This window comes from Rattus rattus, chromosome 1, assembly GCF_011064425.1.
Source record: "Rattus rattus isolate New Zealand chromosome 1, Rrattus_CSIRO_v1, whole genome shotgun sequence".
In the NCBI taxonomy this organism is placed as follows: Eukaryota; Metazoa; Chordata; class Mammalia; order Rodentia; family Muridae; genus Rattus; species Rattus rattus.
The window spans coordinates 35,900,552-35,918,958 of record NC_046154.1 but is presented as its reverse complement, the minus strand read 5'-3'; the positions used below and the strand labels follow the sequence as shown (position 1 = coordinate 35,918,958).

At 43.1% G+C, this 18,407-nt stretch overlaps 1 protein-coding gene across 1 annotated transcript; it reads right to left on the bottom strand.

The window, feature by feature from the left end:
- Positions 1 to 2,723: 2,723 nt before the first annotated feature.
- Positions 2,724 to 7,326, bottom strand: Tmco2 (transmembrane and coiled-coil domains 2). Its single transcript, XM_032898916.1, has 2 exons — positions 6,585 to 7,326; positions 2,724 to 3,123 (listed from the first exon to the last, which is right to left on the bottom strand). Exons 1-2 carry the CDS (start codon positions 6,828 to 6,830, stop codon positions 2,806 to 2,808), a joined length of 564 nt encoding a protein of 187 aa, XP_032754807.1. The 5' UTR covers positions 6,831 to 7,326; the 3' UTR covers positions 2,724 to 2,805.
- Between the last annotated feature and the right edge of the window lie 11,081 nt (positions 7,327 to 18,407).

The following is an 18,407-nucleotide window of genomic DNA, read 5'->3' as shown; positions in this document are numbered from 1 at the left end:
AGTCAAGACTTAATCCCTGATCATCAAAGGTGAGGAGTTTAGGTGAAAAAAGGCCTCCGCCAGCGCCAGGTGAGGGTCACGTTTGGACTCAGGGGAGGTAAACTGAGTCAGCAATTCCTTTAGAGTCCAATTGGACCTTTCTACTATTGCCTGGCTTTGACGGTTATAGGGAATCCTAAAAGTATGATTAATACTCCATGAGGCAGAAAACTCATTGAATTGTTGAGAGGCATAGGCAGGGTCATTATCTGTCTTCAAAGTCTGAGGCATACCCATAACCAACACAGCAGACTTCACAGCCTTGACGGCATGTGAGGCTTTTTCTCCCATCAAGGCCACAGCATATACAGAGCAAGTATCTACGATAACATGTGCATATTTAAAATTACCAAAATATGGATAGTGAGTCACGTCCATCTGCCAAATAGCACTGGGGAGTTGACATCTCAGGGATTGACATCTCCCCTAATTGAGGGGCCCCAATGACGCAAACAGGGCACAGGTGGCATAATATCTTGCAAGATGTTTGCGTTCTTTCATGGATGATCCGGCAAGAGCTTGTGTAAGTTTTGTGAGGAAAGGCGAAATTGTTGATGCAATGCTCTCTCCTGTTTCAAGAGCCTCTCCTTGGTCGCCAGTCATCATCATTAAGTCAATCACTCACTGCCCTTAGCCAAGATTCCTGGAAGCCTGGAGTGGAATCTGATGTGAGAAATGAACCACGATGTGCCCTATTCTCAAGGGCTCCTTGAAGGGACTTTATAAGGACATGTATGGGACTATTCTGGACTTTTATGTAGAAGAATGATAGTGTTCGAATAGCTTGTATTGCATATTGGCTGTCTGAAAATACAACAGACTCAGACAGACAGAGTTTGAAGATCTTCAGAAGCCTCAACAACTCCCCTAATTGGACTGATCCATGGTTTGGAAGGACGTGAGTAATATCCTTCAAGCCTGGCCTCTGTAGTAAAATCCCTCTCCCTGTTTATTGGCATCAGAAAAGGCCACAGAGGCCTTAGGGATTGGGCTACAACTGGGTAGGGCTTAATTTCAATAGGTAAATGGGGAAGGGCCACCAGGTGGTTATCTGGGGATCAGTGGTTATCAGGAGTGCTTGTCATTTCTTGCAAACTAAGGGAATCTGCCCATAAAGATGGAGAGTGTTTAAGAGAAAAGGGCAGTATTGTTTTATTAAGTTCCTTATAAGTTCTTCTTGCCAAGCCCCCCCCATGGCAATTTAAAGGAGATTTCATATTTGAGGGTTACCTTATGTAGATCTGTGTGTGCCTGGAGCAGCCACATGAGGGGACCATTTGCCACAGGGGCCCTGGGGACCCCCTTCCATAGTCCACATAATTATTGCCAACGAAGGCCTCAAAGGATTATGTCTATTAAGGCTCATGCCAAACAAGCAGGTCATTATCTTCTGCAGGAGTCTCTTAGCATTGTGGGTAAGGGTAATCTTAGTAGAGGGGCTATCAGGGCTCCCCAATAGGGAGAAGAGATTTCTCGTGTCTTGATTGGGGATCGGGAGAAATGGCTTTAACCAATTAATAGTCCCATACAGTTGTTGAAGCTCCGGGGAGGAGTAGGTCTCTTTCCGAGAAATAAAGACCAGGGATCTAATCTACTTAGAAATAGAGAATCCCAGAAAGGCATACAGGAGGACTGATTGAAGTTTTTCAGGGGGGCAACCCACAGATTAAGCTCTCCTAAGTCTATTAGGAGCAGTGAGGGAGCAGATGATTAAAATATCTTTATGGACTGCCTGTAGTGCCTCAGCCACATGCAGCTGGCAGATGGTGGGTCTATTTTTCATTCCCTGTGGGAGGACTGCCCATTGGTGTCTCTTAGCTTGTTTTTGCATATCAGGTTCCCACACTGTAAAGTCAAAGCGGCATCTGTCCTGTGGTGCCAGGGGGTTTGGAAAAAAGTCCTCAATCCTTCACTAGTCTGTGATAGGAGGATGGGAGGGCACCAGGATGAGGCAGTCCCACCTGAGTAGTCCCCATTTCTTCCATTTGTTCATTGGTAGCTCTCAGATCTTGTGTCTATATTTTCCTGACTTTTTTTTTATGACAAAGATGAGGGTGTTATGTCTACTGGTCGAGGGTTCTAAGTGACAGAGTATAAGTTATTCCTCAACCAGTTCTTTGAGTATGGATAATTTTGGTTCAGTGATTGGCCACTGATCCACCCAGATATTGGCATGTGACAGCCAGGCCAGCAGTACGGTATGGAAGGAGGCCCTGGGTGGATAGTGTCCCATAGAATTGGGGGGTGATCCCCTTTTAGGTGGCCTGTTAGTCTCAGTTGTTCATGTTCCGTGCTGTCATCAAAGAAGGCCCAACTGTCCATTTTAAGGACAACACCCATATCCTCTAATATGTCCCTGCCCCAAAGTGTGCGAGGAGCATCAGCAGCAACCGAATCCACCTAGGTGTACAGTCATCATGGGTGAATGTGGAGACGCGGGAAGAGCAGTTCCCTCTTATTGATGGGGCTGAGGGGCGCCCCTTTTAGGGTTTAAATTATACCCGAGTTTATCAGATTTCTGAGACCGGCAGTCTCATACCCAGTGAAATCCTTTATTACCACCAAGCCACAAAACCCGTCCTTGGAGACGTTTCCAGCCATCTTTACCCCACATTACCCCACTGCACACAAAGTAGATAGATGCTAGGCCCTGCTGAAGAGGGAACCAGATCTTCGCAGAGTGATTTCAATATAGTTCTCTATTTTATTGATACACCACTGCACACACGAGGGAAGCAGTGCTTTTCTGGAAAAGATTGAAGTTCATCACATTTCAGATGTGGAAGTGAACCCTGATGTGGGCAAGGGACTCTGGCAGTCAGAGCAGCTGCAGTAGGGTTCGGAGGAGCAGTCCCGCTTCGCAGCGGGTTTCTGGGCGACGATCATCCCCTCCAGGTCTCTCACTTTGTTTTCCACCATCTGAAGCTTTTTCAAAATTTTCTCTTGCAGACCCAACGACAGGAAGATATTACTATTGTCTTGAATCTGGCGACCACTTCCGTCTGGGTTGGCTAGCAAAGCCTGAAAAAAATCTGAGCCCTTCTTGTAAAGTTGGTAGAGTGTGATCACAAACACCACTATTTTCTAAAACGAAACAAGATGAGCGTCACTTGGTCATGCGTGTGAAATGTCACAGCTACAGAGCCAAAACAGAATAACGATCTCCTAGTACACCAATCCCTCATCCACAAGCCAAGCTTTCGACTCGACAAAACAGCTTCGCACCTACTTTTAACCGTTTTAAAAATATTTCAGAGAGATGCCTTATTATTTTATGGGTATGAGTTTTGCTTCCGTGTGTGTAAATCTACCACTTACGTGCCTGGCTGGCACCCAAGGAGGCCAAAAGAGAGGTTACAGATGGTTGTGAACTGCCGTGTGGGTGCTTAGAATCAGACCTGGGGTTCTCTGGGAGTGCAGCCAATACTCTTATCTTTGCTAAGCCATCTCTCCAGCCTTCCTACTTTTAATCTTTTGATCACCATCAGCTTACAAACTGAAGTGTTAGGTCAGGGATCTAATTTGTATTTAGTTACTAAAAAGTTATAAGGGACCAGAGAAATGTCTCATCACTTAAGAGCACTGGCTGCTCTCCCAGAGGTCCCCGAGTTCAGTTTCTAACAACTACATGGTAACTTCACGACCATTCATAATGAGTTCTGATGCTCTCTTCTGGCATGCAGCTGGACATGCTCATATAAAAAAAAACAAATAAATCTTAAAAAAAAGAAACAAAACAAATAAGAAGCATAATATTAGATTCATTGGCTCTAAGTCTGTTACCATGTGGTGGGTTCTGTTTTAGAAGTTAGCTTGCCAGCTTACGAGCTATTCATGCAGGAGAACCCAGGACTCGACACACCCGTGTAGACATTTTCCAGTGTGGACTATGTCAATGTTCAAGACCACAGATTGAAACTGACAAAGCCAAGACTGGGGTCCAGGAATTCTCCCAAGCATAGAGGTCTAAAAAAGTAAGATTTACTGATGGTACTGAATAGTTTCTTGTCAACTCGACATAAGTCATCTGAGAAGAGAGAATCTCAGTTGAGAAAATGCCTCCCTAAGATGGGGCTGTAGTCAAGCCCGTACGTCATTTTCTTAGTTGATAATTGATGGGATAGGGCCCTGTCCTGTTGCGGGTGGGACCACTCCTGGGCTGGTAGTCCTGGCTTCTATAAGAAAGGCTGAGCAAGTCATGGGAGCAAGCCAATAAGTGGCAACCCTCCATGGCCTCTGCATCAACTCCTGCTTGAGCTCCTGACTTCCTTCCATGATGAACAATGAATGATACAGAAGTGTAAGACAAATACACTCTTTCCTCCCAGGTTGGCTTGGTCATGGTGTTTCATCACAGCAATTAAGACATTGGTCATAAAAACATTGCTTTACTATGTTACAACAGACTCCTGGAAGGATAAGAATAAAACCATAACTTTTCTCCCTTTGTAGCAACCAACACTGCTTACTGAGTATATGTAGGCTAAGGAACACATTCTATTCCTTTTAAGCCTCGTAGCAATCCTATAAAGCAGCACTTTCAGCAAGCCCATTTTACAGATAAGAAAACTTGGGTAGGGGTTAAATGAGTGATCTCAGTTCAGAGCAGATCGTCCACCAAAGATGTATGTACACCAAGCAGTCTGCCCCGAGTGCACAATGTTACTCTGCTGTATTGCTCCTTTTGTTTGCGTGTCTCCCCCACCCCAATTTCCCTCTTTCTTTAAAGACAAGTTCTCATGTATCCCAGGCTGACCCTCCAACTTTCTGTGTAGCCAAGGATGACCCTGAATTTCCAATCATCCTACCGCCCCCCACCTTCCGAACGATGGAATTATGGTCATTCATCACCACACCTGATTTCTGTTTTTGTGATTTTTGCCTAAAGTGGTCAAAGCAGCCAATCATCTGATTGCACTAAACCAGAAATGTTGTGTTCTTAATTTATACTCTTATTAGACAACTGAAATATGTCTGTGTGTTTGTGCACACATAATCTTGTATCCATAACTTATGCTTATTTTTGGATTCTATTATATGAGATTTTGAACAAAAATTAAATTTGAAATCCTAAAAGTGAGGTTCAAACTCCAGCCTTCCAGCTCTAACAAAATCATATGAATTTGGGCAGGAACCAAGTTACCCCACTTCCAAAGTGGACATGATAATTCCTGGCCTGCCTATTATGTAGGGTTTTCTCAAGTTAAACTTCAGATTCAACCATGATTCCCTAAATGGAAAAAGAAGAGAAAACTATAAAGTGATCCAGTAATAGTGTCTCTGTATACTCTTAAAAACAACCCTTTAAGAAAGTCCCCAGGATTGTCTAAGTTGAAAATTTGGTAGGCAGAGTGATGAAGAAAAGAAGTTCAAAGTCAGCCTTCATTATCTAGTGAATCTGAGGTCAGCTAAGCTACAGAAGTCTTTCATGACAAAACAGAACAAAAGCCTCCCTTAAGTTCTATCTTAAATTTCCACAGAGCCTCCATGCACTTATGTCACTTCCCACTGGGCCTCCATGCACCCAAAATTCCACCTCACTCCTCATGTGAAAAGTAAACTCCATCTCATGGAGTTGTTAAGACTTCCCATATCCCTGAAGACTGTATTATAAATGAGTTCTTGTTATCATTGAGGGTTAAGCAGAATTATTGAAATTCCAAATGTTCCTTAAAATCCCAGGATATTAAACTTCTATTTCCCCTAATGAGCCCTTGTATGTTTCTGGGGCCTTATCTTGTTAAAGCATAATAACGAAAAGACCTGGAATGACTTAACCCACACAACTCCTTATCAGTTAAACAGCAGAAACATTAACATCATTGGCAGTAATAAAACACACACATATGTGTACGTGCGCGCACACACACACACAAAAGAACCTGGTTGTCCTACACTGCTCATCCTATGAACAGTATAGGACATGGTAGGCTCTCGGAGACAAATGATCAATTAAGTTGTGGCTCAGGTAACTTTCTCAAGTGATGAACTTGTTCAAACAATTTTTTGGGGGACAGGGTTTCACTCTGGCCATCCTGGAACTCATTCTGTAGATCAGGCTAGCCTCGAACTCAAGGATCCATCTGCCTCTACCTCCCAAGAGCTGGGATTAAAGCATGAGCCACTACCACCTGGCCAAATCTATTTTATATTAGAGACAAGCCAAACGCTGTTGTGAGAAAAAGTATTTTTGCTCACAGCCCTATTGGTGGGAGGTTTTCAAGGATAGTATAGTTTCAATCAACTCAAGAGACAGAGACAGTGGCTCACCCCCAACTTCTTTCATGGACTTTTAAAACGGAGTAGAAGCAATATGAAAGACAGGTAAGACAAATTAAGGTTTAAGTCAGGAATGGTGGTGTTTGTTGATGTCTTAGCCCCTTGGTGGTGAGAGTTCGGGGTGAGGGCTTAATGAAGCAGGAGGATCATAAATTTGAAGTCAGCCTCGTTCTACGAGGCCAGCCTAAGACACCACTCTGCCTTAGAACAACAAATCCCAACAAATACCCTGCAAGATACTTAAAATTTCCCTATGAGTATACAACCTGAATTGACCGAATGCTTCGTTTCCATAAGGCAAACAATCCGATTGCCAATAAAGTCAAAAAGGAAATCCCAAGGATGATTTGCACAGCTGGAGCGAGATTATCTAGTATCCCCAAGTTTGTCGGCGGAGGCGCACTAGTAGTCTCTCCCACAAAAGTTGCTTGTAACCAATTCCATATTGAGCTGCGAGCAAGAGCGTTTAAGAGGTTGTCCCAGGAGGAAGTTGTAAAAAGAGATGTTGGCATTGTAAGATAGCAGCTCCAGGAACTACATGTGCAGAGACTTCAGGAATCAGACATAAATCAGGGAAAGTGGCCGGGGAGTCCAGGTGTTCTGGAGCCACTGTGAGCTGTGCTTTGTGATGTCACCATTCCTAAGGCTCGGCCTCTTCGCACTCACCAGGGACTCTGCCCACTCAAGAGCAAGCAGGCACAGGCCCGCGTTTTCAGCCCATTCATCCCGTTTCCTCTGATCTCTGGCCACAGCAGTCTCCCATCATGGCGCCTCCTATAAGGATGGGAGTGCTTAGCGTCTGCCTTGTTTGATGTAGCAGCCGACGTCACTAGAAATGAGGACAGTTGGGCCAGGAACGTAGCTCAGTTAGCTGTGTTCTCGCCTACTACAGACGAAGCCCGAGGGTTGACCCCCATCACTACAAAAACAGGCCATGGTCGCTGTGCTGGTTAGGTTTCTGTTGCTGTCATATAACCAAAAGCAATTTATCGCGTAAAGGGTTTTATCACCTAGAGGGTTATAGCCCTGATCGAGGGAAGTCACGGCAGGAGCTTGGAAGGAACTGAAGCAGAGGCCATGAAGGAATGCCGCTTGCTGGCTCCCCGCTCACGGCGTGCTCAGCCTGATTTTCTTTTTTCCTTTTCCTTTCCTTTCCTTTCCTTTCCTTTCCTTTCCTTTCCTTTCCTTTCCTTTCCTTTCCTTTCCTTTCCTTTCCTTTCCTTTCCTTTCTTTTCCTTTCCTTTTTCCTTTCCTTTCCTTTTTCCTTTCCTTTCCTTTCCTTTTCCTTTTCCTTTTCCTTTCCTTTCCTTTTCCTTTTCCTTTCCTTTCCTTTTCCTTTCCTTTCCTTTCCTTTCCTTTCCTTTCCTTTCCTTTCCTTTCCTTTCCTTTCCTTTCCTTTCCTTTCCTTTCCTTTCCTTTCCTTTCCTTTCCTTTCCTTTCCTTTCCTTTCCTTTCCTTTCCTTTCCTTTCCTTTCCTGTGTTATGGGTATTTTGCCTGCACGTACGTCTGTGCGCCATGTAACTACATAGGCCAGTAGAGGGCATTGGATGCTCCGGGACTGCAGTAACAGACATATAAGCCACCACGTAAGTGCTAGGAATCCAACATGAGTCCTTCAAACAGGTAGCTAGTGTTCTTAATGGCTGAGCTGTCTATCTCGCCACCCTCAAGCCTGCTCGCTGCTACAGTTAGGGACCATTTGTTGAGGGGTGGCATTTCTTGATGTGAGCTGGCCCCTCCCACCTCACTCATCAATCAAAAATGTCCCTAGGCTTACCTACAGGTCCACCTGATGGAGGTATTTTCTTAGTTGACATTTATTTCTTCTACCCAAAAACAGAATAATCCCAGTGCTAATGAAGGTATAAGCAGGAGGATCTGAACTTCAAAGTCATCCCAGTACATGAAATTCACAAGGCCAGACAGGGCTACATGAGACCCAACCTCAAAACAACAAAAGGTGGCTAGTGTTGCAGAAGAACTTGTCTTTACAGTTTTCTTTAAGTACCTACATGAGTACCTCGGAGTGTCCACATAGAATCTTTTCAGTACTTCTCCACAGAGGAGCAGTTACTTCTTCCACCCGAGAAAGTCCAAGTTCATTAAGGTTGAGGGGAACTTGGAGATAAGATTTAGAAAGGGCTTTTGTTGGGGAGCACAGAGGACCTTGTAGTCACAGAGCAGCACCACTCGTTTGCTTGCTTGCTTGATTTTTGTTTAAATGGTTTTTTGTTTTGATTTTCCGTAATAGGGGGTATAAATCAGTATCAATGGTCTCTTTATGGGAGGGAAAAATGTCGAAACAAGCTCAACGTCTAGTACAGAAACAACCACAGCCAGGGCATAAGGCATTCAGCCTATGCTGTTTCAATTTCCAGAGGTTATTGGTCATTCAATATATGAAGGATGTCCTCTTCCCCAGACCATCTCATTAATGCTTAGATAAGTGCTTAATTTATTTAGACTAATTAAATACTTAATTAGACTAAAAGAGAAAATTTCAGAATTTTGAACGCTTTTTTTTTTTTTTTTTTTTTTTTTTGGACAGGTCTACTTTGTGTGGCCCTGCCTGTGCAGGAACTAGACCAGGCTGGCCATGAACCCACAGGGATCCTCCTGCCTCTGCCTCTGCCTCTGCCTCCCGAATGCTGGGACTGATCATGCCCAGCCTTTTGGGTGTGCGTTTATCTGTTCATCACTACTGGGGATTTGGCTCCTATCTTAAGTTGCTTTCTGGAAACTCTTGGTTAAATTCTATGAAAATATAGTGCCTGAAAGACAGCAGGTTATTAGCTTATTAAGTAATATGGCTGCTAAGGCGGTAGCTCTTAGAAATGATCTCTTACTGACAAAGAGCCTACAAAAATTATTTTTTCCACTAAATAAAATTCAGATAAATTAATTACTCCACACGGCTAGAGTTGGAAGGTCATGTTAACATGTCATGTGGGATTTTTTTTTAAAAAAGATCCTCTTTTTAAAATTTTGTAAGACTATTCCGTGGGTATTGCCTAAACTTACATCTTAAAAACTTATAGAGATTGATTTTAATATTTTTATAGATGCCTCTTGAAAAGGACAAAGAACATGATTACAAACAAATTCCCTGTGCTCCACAAAAAAGATCTGAGTTGAACAGCACAAAGATTTAAACTCCTTGTAATCAGTCAGCTTTTATTAGATATTTCTCAGCCATTTGATATTTTAACTGACTGCTGATTAAAGTTTGCATGATAATTTATTGGATGGACTAAGAAGAATCAGAGTCTTATAGTCATAATGGATAGTTTTTGAATCCCTAGTTTCTACATTCTCACCCAAAATGAGCATCCTATAGAAGACTGAGGCTCAACATTAACTGACATCATTCGTAAATTAGCATCTGAAGGATAAGACACACCAAGAATGGAAAGCGACCTAGCATGAGAGGAAAATGATGTTACAGAGGATTGTAAATGTAGAAAGGATATAGTGGAAGGGAACATTTGGAATGAGATACTTGAGAATGGGAACTAGTTAATGGGAAGTTGACATGAGTAGTTTGGAGATAGAAATGTGGAGGAGACAAAAGTGCAAAAGAAGCTGTTAGGGTCCAAGCATAACTGAAGGAAGACCCCAGACTCAAATAGTGTGCAAAAGTAAAGAGTGCTTATTCTGCAGGAATTGCCAGCATGCAGTGGTCAGTCATTCATCAAAATGGTGACCCCAGTCAAAGGCATGCAAGCCTTTTATAGGAAACTTGGGGAATTTTAGCAAAGACTAGGTAATCTAAAACTTCATTACTGGGTGCTGGGGAAGTTACGCGGGTCGGTGCTACGTTAGTTTCATTATTGGTGAGGCCTTGAGGAAGTTCCAGGAACCGTCTCAGCTCTGAGCTCATTCTTACTTGGTCAGAGCCATCTTTGATCAACAGCCCATTGTGGGTAGCTCCCTCTGAGGAGCCCAACCAAAACTTTCCCATTCCCCAGGTTCTTCTTTCTTAGGGGATGTCTCAAGACTTAATGCACTCCTGCAGCTCAGCTTCCTTGCTTTAAAAATGACAGATAGATAGATCTAATCTTATTGAAACATGACAGTAATGCCATATGCTGGCACCTTTACCTCTAGAAAACACTAGCAGGAAAAATCTTCATAGGAGGGAAGCCAGGAACAGATGTGGATATTATTGATAAAAGGCAGTACCTATAAAACCTCTTCATTCTAATGAACCTGTTAATCCCGCTGGGCAAGAAGACAGCTCCTACCACAATCAGCACTAAATTTGAAGCAAGCTTGATTTTATTGGGGTGCACCCAAAAGCTGGCTAGCGACTGCCTCCTAAATCAGATTAAAGAGAGCATCTAGGAATCCATTTCTTGGACCCCTTTTAAGAGGAAAAATCACAAGTAGTTGCAAAGCAGGTTTCAGAAGAGAGACAATGGGGCAACAAGGCAATTCAGGAAAAATAAACACTGTGTGGTCTACATGTGACTAGGGAGGAGGGTAAGAGGGGCTCATGGTCAAGAAGGGTATTGTTAAAAATAAGTCAAGGTCATGTGTTGCAGGTCCAGCTCCAGGAAGCAGACTTAAAACAGCAACTCGGGTCTTAGTAATGGAAACCTTAACAATACAGCATAATGACCCCTGCTTAAAATAGAGTCAGGCAGGTTCCTCAAACTCTCTGCTCATTCCTATACCTTCTTTTTTGATTAAGGAGGCAACAACGTGTCTCCAAGATATTTTTGAATTAGTATAAATTTTATTATAATGATAAATTCCTAGGGTTATAAAGGTATACTTATGTTAACAAAAATTAACTTAGTGGTATATGTCTAAAACTGTAAAAACCCAATCTTATAAAAATTATTAACCTGTAAACTGTTAAAAATAATTAAGACATGCAAATTAATGATAAATTACCCTATAAATGATCAAACTCTTTAATGTGATCAGAACTAACTTTGTAGTCATACTAAGTACAAAAAAGGACAAGCTTTGGCCTTCTATATGTGTTTTCAAGGTTAAGTCTAAAGCAAGTAACTAAAAATAAACTTTGTTTAAAAATGAGGTATACTTAATAAATGTTGCCTGATCAAGTTATACATCCATTCAATGTGCTAGCAACATTAGCAAAATAAGAAATTTTATTATGTCTTTTGTTACTAAAACTTCATTTTTAAATATTTATTTTTGTACAACAGCAAATTTTAAAATAACAACTTGACCCACAACACCCAAAGGGAGCCAGACTCTCACCTCCTCTAACATGTCCAGGATCAGAGGTGAGGAGCCCACAACAACTTCCCCAACACCGGCAGTAACTAGGTCCCCCAGGATCCAGGGACACAGAAACCCCCACCCAGTCAGTAGCACAGGTTCCTTGCAGTCTGAACCAGTGACCTGAGCAGACCTTGGACGATGGCGCCACACCCAGTCCTACAAAACCCAGAGGAAGCCCAACTCCTAGGTGCTCTAACACGTGCTAGAATCAGAGGTGCTCTCAAACACCCAGGACCATGTGATCACAGGATCACAGAGGAAGCTTTACTCCCAGGAGATTAGACACAACCAGGATCTCAGGATCACAGGATCCAAGAATTATAGGATCACAGAGACAGCTGGACTCTGAGGAGTTCTGATACAACCAGGATCACAGGAGAGACAGGATACAGTCAGGAACAGTGAGGGCAGGTAACACCAGAGAAAACCAGATGGCAGGAGACAAGCACGAGGACATAAGCAACAGAAGCCAAGGCTACACGGCATCATCAGAACCCAGTTCTCCCACCACAGCAAGTCCTGGATACCCCATCACACCAGAAAAGCAAGATTTGGATTTAAAATCACATCTCATGAGATAGAGGACTTTAGGAAGGACGTAAGTAACTCCTTTAAAGAAATACAGGAGAACACAGGTAAACAGGTAGAAGCCCTTAAAAAGGAAACACAAAAATCCATTAAAGAATTACAGGAAGGGGTTGGGGATTTAGCTCAGTGGTAGAGCGCTTGCCTAGGAAGCGCAAGGCCCTGGGTTCGGTCCCCAGCTCGAAAAAAAAGAACCAAAAAAAAAAAAAAAAAAAAAAAGAATTACAGGAAAACACAACCAAACAGGTGAAGGAATTGAACAAAACCATCCAGGATCTTAAAAAATGGAAATAGAAACAATAAAAAAATCACAAAGGGAGACAACCCTGGAGATAGAAAACTAGAAAAGAGGGCTGGAGAGATGGCTCAGCGGTTAAGAGCACCCGACTGCTCTTCCAGAGGTCCTGAGTTCAATTCCCAGCAACCACATGGTGGCTCACAACCATCTGTAAAGAGATCCGATGCCCTCTTCTGGTGTATCTGAAGAAAGCTACAGTGTACTTATATATAATAAATGAATAAACCTTTAAAAAAAAAAAAAAAACTAGAAAAGAGATCAGGAGTCATATATGCAAGCATCACCCACAGAATACAAGAGATTGGAGAGAGAATCTCAGGGGCAGAAGATACCATAGAAAACATTGACACAACAGAAGAAAATGCAAAATGCAAAAAACTCCTAACCTAAATTATCCTGGAAATCCAAGACACAAGAGGAAACCAAACCTGTCCCCGCCAGCGGGGACCCAGTTATTCAGGGTCCCGAAGAGGCCTTCTACCTGTGGGCCAAAATGGGGGTGAAGAGAAGAAGGAGACCAAGCAAGAGTTCTGTTGTCAAGGTCTCGTTTATTGGGATGAACATTACAGCTTTTAAGGCTTTCAGGTAGGGGGAGTGACCTTTGTGAAATATGAAGGAGGGGGGGAGATGAGGGTATAGGCAGTAATAGCTGGAGGCAAAGAAGTCAGGCGATGAGGTCAGGTGGTGGAGACACTGGGTGTAGACTGAGGAGATAACTGGTATCTGCTCGAGCTGAGGCATCCCTTGAATGTTATACTCCTGTGCCGTAAATTCATGGGAGAGGCTTTATCCAACAATCTTAAGACTTATGGCAGTCATCTTACGGGTGAGTCTCTGTGGCCAAACAGCCCAGAGTCACTTTGAACCATGCAGTCAAAAAGCGGCTAGGCCCAAATCCAATATGGCTCCGTGCATCTCCCCCATTTTTCTTTTATAAAAAAAACCATTAGGTGGAAGTAGTGGTCTGAGAGAGATCAGACATGCCTCACAGAGTGCCCAGCTCGGCCATGGCAAGCCACTCTTGCAGTTAGGACTGCACCCCAATGGCTAGGAATGAACTTATGCTGTAACACACCGTTCTGGGCTATACGTGTGTGTTTATTGGGGGAGAAACTGGGCAGAGGAGCATTTGACCGGCCCGCACGTTTAAACGGGGTGTAGCCACCTCTGTCTTAGGATCGACCTCTCAAACCCCAGCCTTATCTGTCATAGGATCACCTTGTCGCCCCCAAGGTTCCTGCCTTAGATTGGTCAAGGGTCAGAGGAAGTTGCCCGTCCCTGAGGATAGCTACATCAGGTCATCTTCTCATTCCTCTTACTTGAGCCCAGGGGCAAAAGAGCAAGGGCCAGATGGCATTAATATAAGAGATTGTGGAAATTGAGCCTCTCCCGATAAGTTGTAGGCACCTCATCTGGTTCTCCTCAGCTGCTATGGCCATACCACCAAGGGCCTAGTCAAGCCTCTCCTGTAATAAAATTTAGAATTCCCAATTGTTAGCAACTACTCCAGAAAGTTCACCCACTGTGGTTGCCTAACAACAGATTTGGAGAGGGTAACTCCAGACACTGCAGACACAATGGCTGCAGCAGTAATGGCTGCTACAATAGCAGCGAAATGTCAAGGTCTTTCCCAGGACAGTTCAGGATCGGTCATTCTTCTCTGGAACAAGCAGTAGTGCACAGAGGGTTGGAGCACAGGCCACGGTGGGACGGGACACAATGACTGCAGCAACGCCAGAATTTCTGTGATGACAAAAGATGAGTGGGAATCCTCCATATCCTCCAAGGACACAGGAATGACTCAGGGACCCGAACCAGGAGAGCTGAATCTTCATGCTCCCAGGATCAGCAAGTCTCACCAGCCACTCGGGCAGCTGGCACACTCCTGTAGCATCCTGTAGAAAAAACACAAAGATTCCCTCTTCCCCATATAAAATATCTGAACAGGATCATGCCAATATGTGGATCTTTCTATTTCACCTAGGCAGAAGTATGCCTAGTTGTAGTGTGCCATAAACTCAGAGTGTTCCTTGGCATCCAAATTTTAAAATTGAAATAAAAGGAGCATATTTTAGCATACAGGGATAACTCCCCTTTTTTATTTATTAAGATATAGTTAAGATATTATTTATTAAGATAAGTCCTTGAGGATTAAATTGAGGACACTGAGCACTTGTATTTATAAGTTGAATTTTATACCAAATTATTTTCTCCAGCATTATTGTTTTGGATATATAAAGAATGAGATTTTTTGACTAATTGTTCTTATGTAAGGCCTACAATCTGTCTGGTATCATTGTCCTCCCTTGTTAAGGAGTCCAGGCAATCCAGTTTGAGTTCTTAAATGGCCTATAAAGGAACAGTACTTAGTGCTCTTAACCACTAAGCCATCACTCCAGCCCCTCACCAGCTTTATTTACCTAAACATAAGCATTAATTAGAGATGCCAAATCCTATAAATATTGTCCAGATTCAGTCGTACTAGAAATCCCTGAGCCGGCAGGGTGAGGCTGGGAGTTGAAAGTAAGCAAATGGAGTCTTCCTCTTTTCGTGAGGGTGTGTTATCAACTCCATTACCATTTTCAAAGAGCTGGGTCTATGGTTTTGTTTAGTTGTCTCAGCCAGAGCACTGAAAGGACAGTGAGCTGTCAGACAATTCACACTGAAATCATCACTCACTGATTTTATGTAGAAAACTTGTCTCTAGTAAAGCATTAAGTAATTGTAAAATTTGAGGGCTAGTAGTATCTATAAAAAAGGAAACTTTTTTTTTTTTTTCCCGGAGCTGGGGACCGAACCCAGGGCCTTGCGCTTCCTAGGCAAGCGCTGTACCACTGAGCCAAATCCCCAACCCCAAAAGGAAACTTTTTAATCAACTGTAAACCTAAGCCACACATTGGCTATCAGTATATGAATTGAAAGCTTGATTTTTTTTTTTTAAATTTTAAAAACAGTGGCTACAGCACGTAATTTAATAATCTGTGTTGAAGCAGGGGAAACTCAAGAGAATAAACAAGTGATCCAATCATACATGTAGCCTTTTCATTAGATGAACCACCTATAAATACAGTAAGCTCATTTCCTATGGGTTGTATGTACAAATTTATAGGAAATATAAAAGCATGCAAAGAGTAAAATTACCAACTTTGCCTGAAAAATTTGTATATGTGATAGGCCAAATATCAGTATTTTGTAATAACCAATTTAATTGCTGTTTGGAATAAGATATGTTTTACCAGGTTTCTTTCTTTCTTTTTTTTTTTTTTTAAATACTTTCAAGACTCTAGCCTACAATTCTGTATTAACACAACTGAAGCTTTATCTCCATAAGCCTTGTGTTGCAGGGCAACAAGGTAGAGAGCCATGGGGATGTAGAAAACCAGTTTTGGTACCAAGACTCTTGTTGCTCTCTCTCTCTCCTCCGTTTTTCTAGGCTATCTCTCACCTTTTTCAGACTGTCTTCTACAAGTCCAGTCTTATCTACATAAACACAGCATTCCTCTGTTAAGGCTGAGCAAAGTCCTCCTTGTTGTAGGAAGATTAAGTCTAGGCCTCTTCTATTTTGTAAGACTACTTCAGACAACGAGGCAACTGAGTCTTTTAGGTTAGCCAATCCATCTCTTAATTCAGCAATATCCTTATCTATGGCTTCACTAAGCTGGTAATAGTATTGATGGGAAGTAACGAGGGAAGCGATGCCAGTGCCTGCACCCGAGGCCCCTAGACCTAGGAGAACCGTGAGAGTGATGGCAGTTACTGGTTCTCTTTTTTACCTTGTGAGGCATATCCAGCCCTTTTCCCAGGATTTAAGAAAAGTCTCTGGCTCATGTATGCTGAGTCTGGGAAATAATTGAACCGGCACACAGTAATCTTTAGTCTTTAAAAATTGAGATGTTATAACATAAGTGGTTAGACCAGTGGAACATGCTAGATAAGTATACTTGGGGGCTCGTAAATATGTATTTTGATTGTCAACGATTATGGTATGACTACATATTTCTAATAATTGTTTAGGGAGGAGCATGTTCTTCCCGAGGAGGCAGCTTCCTATCCCTGAGACTTCTGTGATAGTGAGTTCTATGGTGTTCCAAGAGAGACCACCAGTGTTATTAGTATATGTGATGTTGCCAGAAGTGGCTATACCCTCATAGAAAGGAGGGTTAGCTGAAAAACACATCCAGCATTCCTCATAAATAGAGGTATTTGTTTCCTGTTCATGATATACCAAGGCAAGAGCTGAGGCGTTAAGAACAGATAAAATCAGGCTTGTGGGGGACATTGGCCCAACAGGTATGGTGGGCTGAAAAAGGGTAGTTGGAGGACTAGAGGTGTTAAAGGGGGGCTGAGTCACCACCCTGGGCGGCAAGGAACCCTGGCTATGCAATTGAGGGTTAGGCCCAATGGAGGCCTTATGTAAGTTGGGGGTGGTTTTAAATAATCTAATTTTGAAGGTTACTCCAGGGTTTCTATTGGCAACATACATCCGGAGACCCCACTCAAACCCCCTATGCCAGTTTTCTGGGGTGATCTTTTTCCCAGCATCAGTAAAAGTTATTGTAAGAGGGTTGCACCAGCCCTTGGAAGGCTCAGTGTTCCGGCATTCCTGGGTTAGAGTACTGTTTCTGTTAGAATTGTGCCACCCCTTTTTTTACTGTGATATAATCCCAAGAGGAGGTGGGTTTCCAGTATGCATCTCCTGTGGTTTCACACCCCCTGGAGGCACAATAGAATTGATCCCTGTATCCACACTTATAGTTTAGGGATCGATCTCTGTGGGATCCGGGACAGACGTAAAAGTCAGTTTCCCTAATGTTGGTGCGTCGATGGACAGTGTCACAACCGACATATCTTTCATTAAAACTAGACCCATGAGGGGCTTCAATTAGGGGTATTTGTCTGCGAGGCCCCAGTAAGAATTTCCTCCTGCAGCTAGTTTACATAAATCTGGACTCTGCCTTAAGATAGCCCTAAGTAATTCTCAACTCTCTTTTGTGTCTTACTAAGTCTTTAGCATCAGGATTCCAATCTGGACACTATCTGAACCTACACACAAAGGTCATGACTGCCTTTTAGAACTTCTAAACTTATACAGGTTGTGATCCCAGATGCACAGTCCCAAGAAGTGTTAGGAGTACTAACATATGCAATGTTACATCATTTGCAATAGAAATCAAGCCTATCCCCACACCTATCCCAAAGGAACCCAGGGCAAACCTGAAATTCTTGTTTCTCAAGCACACTCAAGTGAGCATTAGAGATTTCCTGTAACAGCCACTAACAAGCATCCCAAGTGGGATGGCGAGAAAACAAGAAGAGAGTCCAGAAAATAGAGGTCTGCTGAAGAGGGCAAAAGCATTTAGTCACATAGAAAGACAATCAAAAGATTAACAGACAAAAAAAAAAAAAATCAAAAGTGCGCACAAAACAAAAAACAAGCAGCCGCCACAAGATTGCCACAAAACTGAGCTGATTCAGATGGGAGCTTCCATGAGCTCAGCAAAGACAAATGAACGGGAGCAGATTCCACATCACTCCTCCTTCCCAACCAGAATCTTCCCATTGTCAAAGTCACAAGTAACACAAAACAAAGACCTAAGACACACAGACAAAGACCACTCTGGAAATACAGACAGCCGGAAAGGCGGGTCTTTTCTCCAATCCATGAGAATCGCCGAATCCTCACCGGCACCCAGACGGGAATCTCCCAGGCGTCCCTGGGGTCCCTTCTTACCTCCTGGGACGTCTCCCAGGGCAGCGCAATCGGTGAGTCCCTGGCACATCTACCGCTCACATTTGCGTCTCTCCTGAGACACGATCCTCCCTCTCAGCCTGAGATGGGAGCAGCTGCAAAACCAGAACTCCAGAACTCCAGAACTCGAGAGCAACTACAGACCCAGAGTTTAGCCGGCACAAAACACAAAGACACAAAGACACAGACAACACTAC

What these genes read in the sequence shown, in the direction of transcription:
- Tmco2 (XM_032898916.1), bottom strand. Translation starts at nt 6,830, where the DNA reads ATGCCAACATCTCTTTTTACAACTTCCTCCTGGGACAACCTCTTAAAC. An exon ending in GAAGCATTCGGTCAATTCAG is followed by an intron (nt 3,124 to 6,584) that starts GTTGTATACTCA and finishes GTTTCGTTTTAG; the next exon opens with AAAATAGTGGTGTTTGTGAT.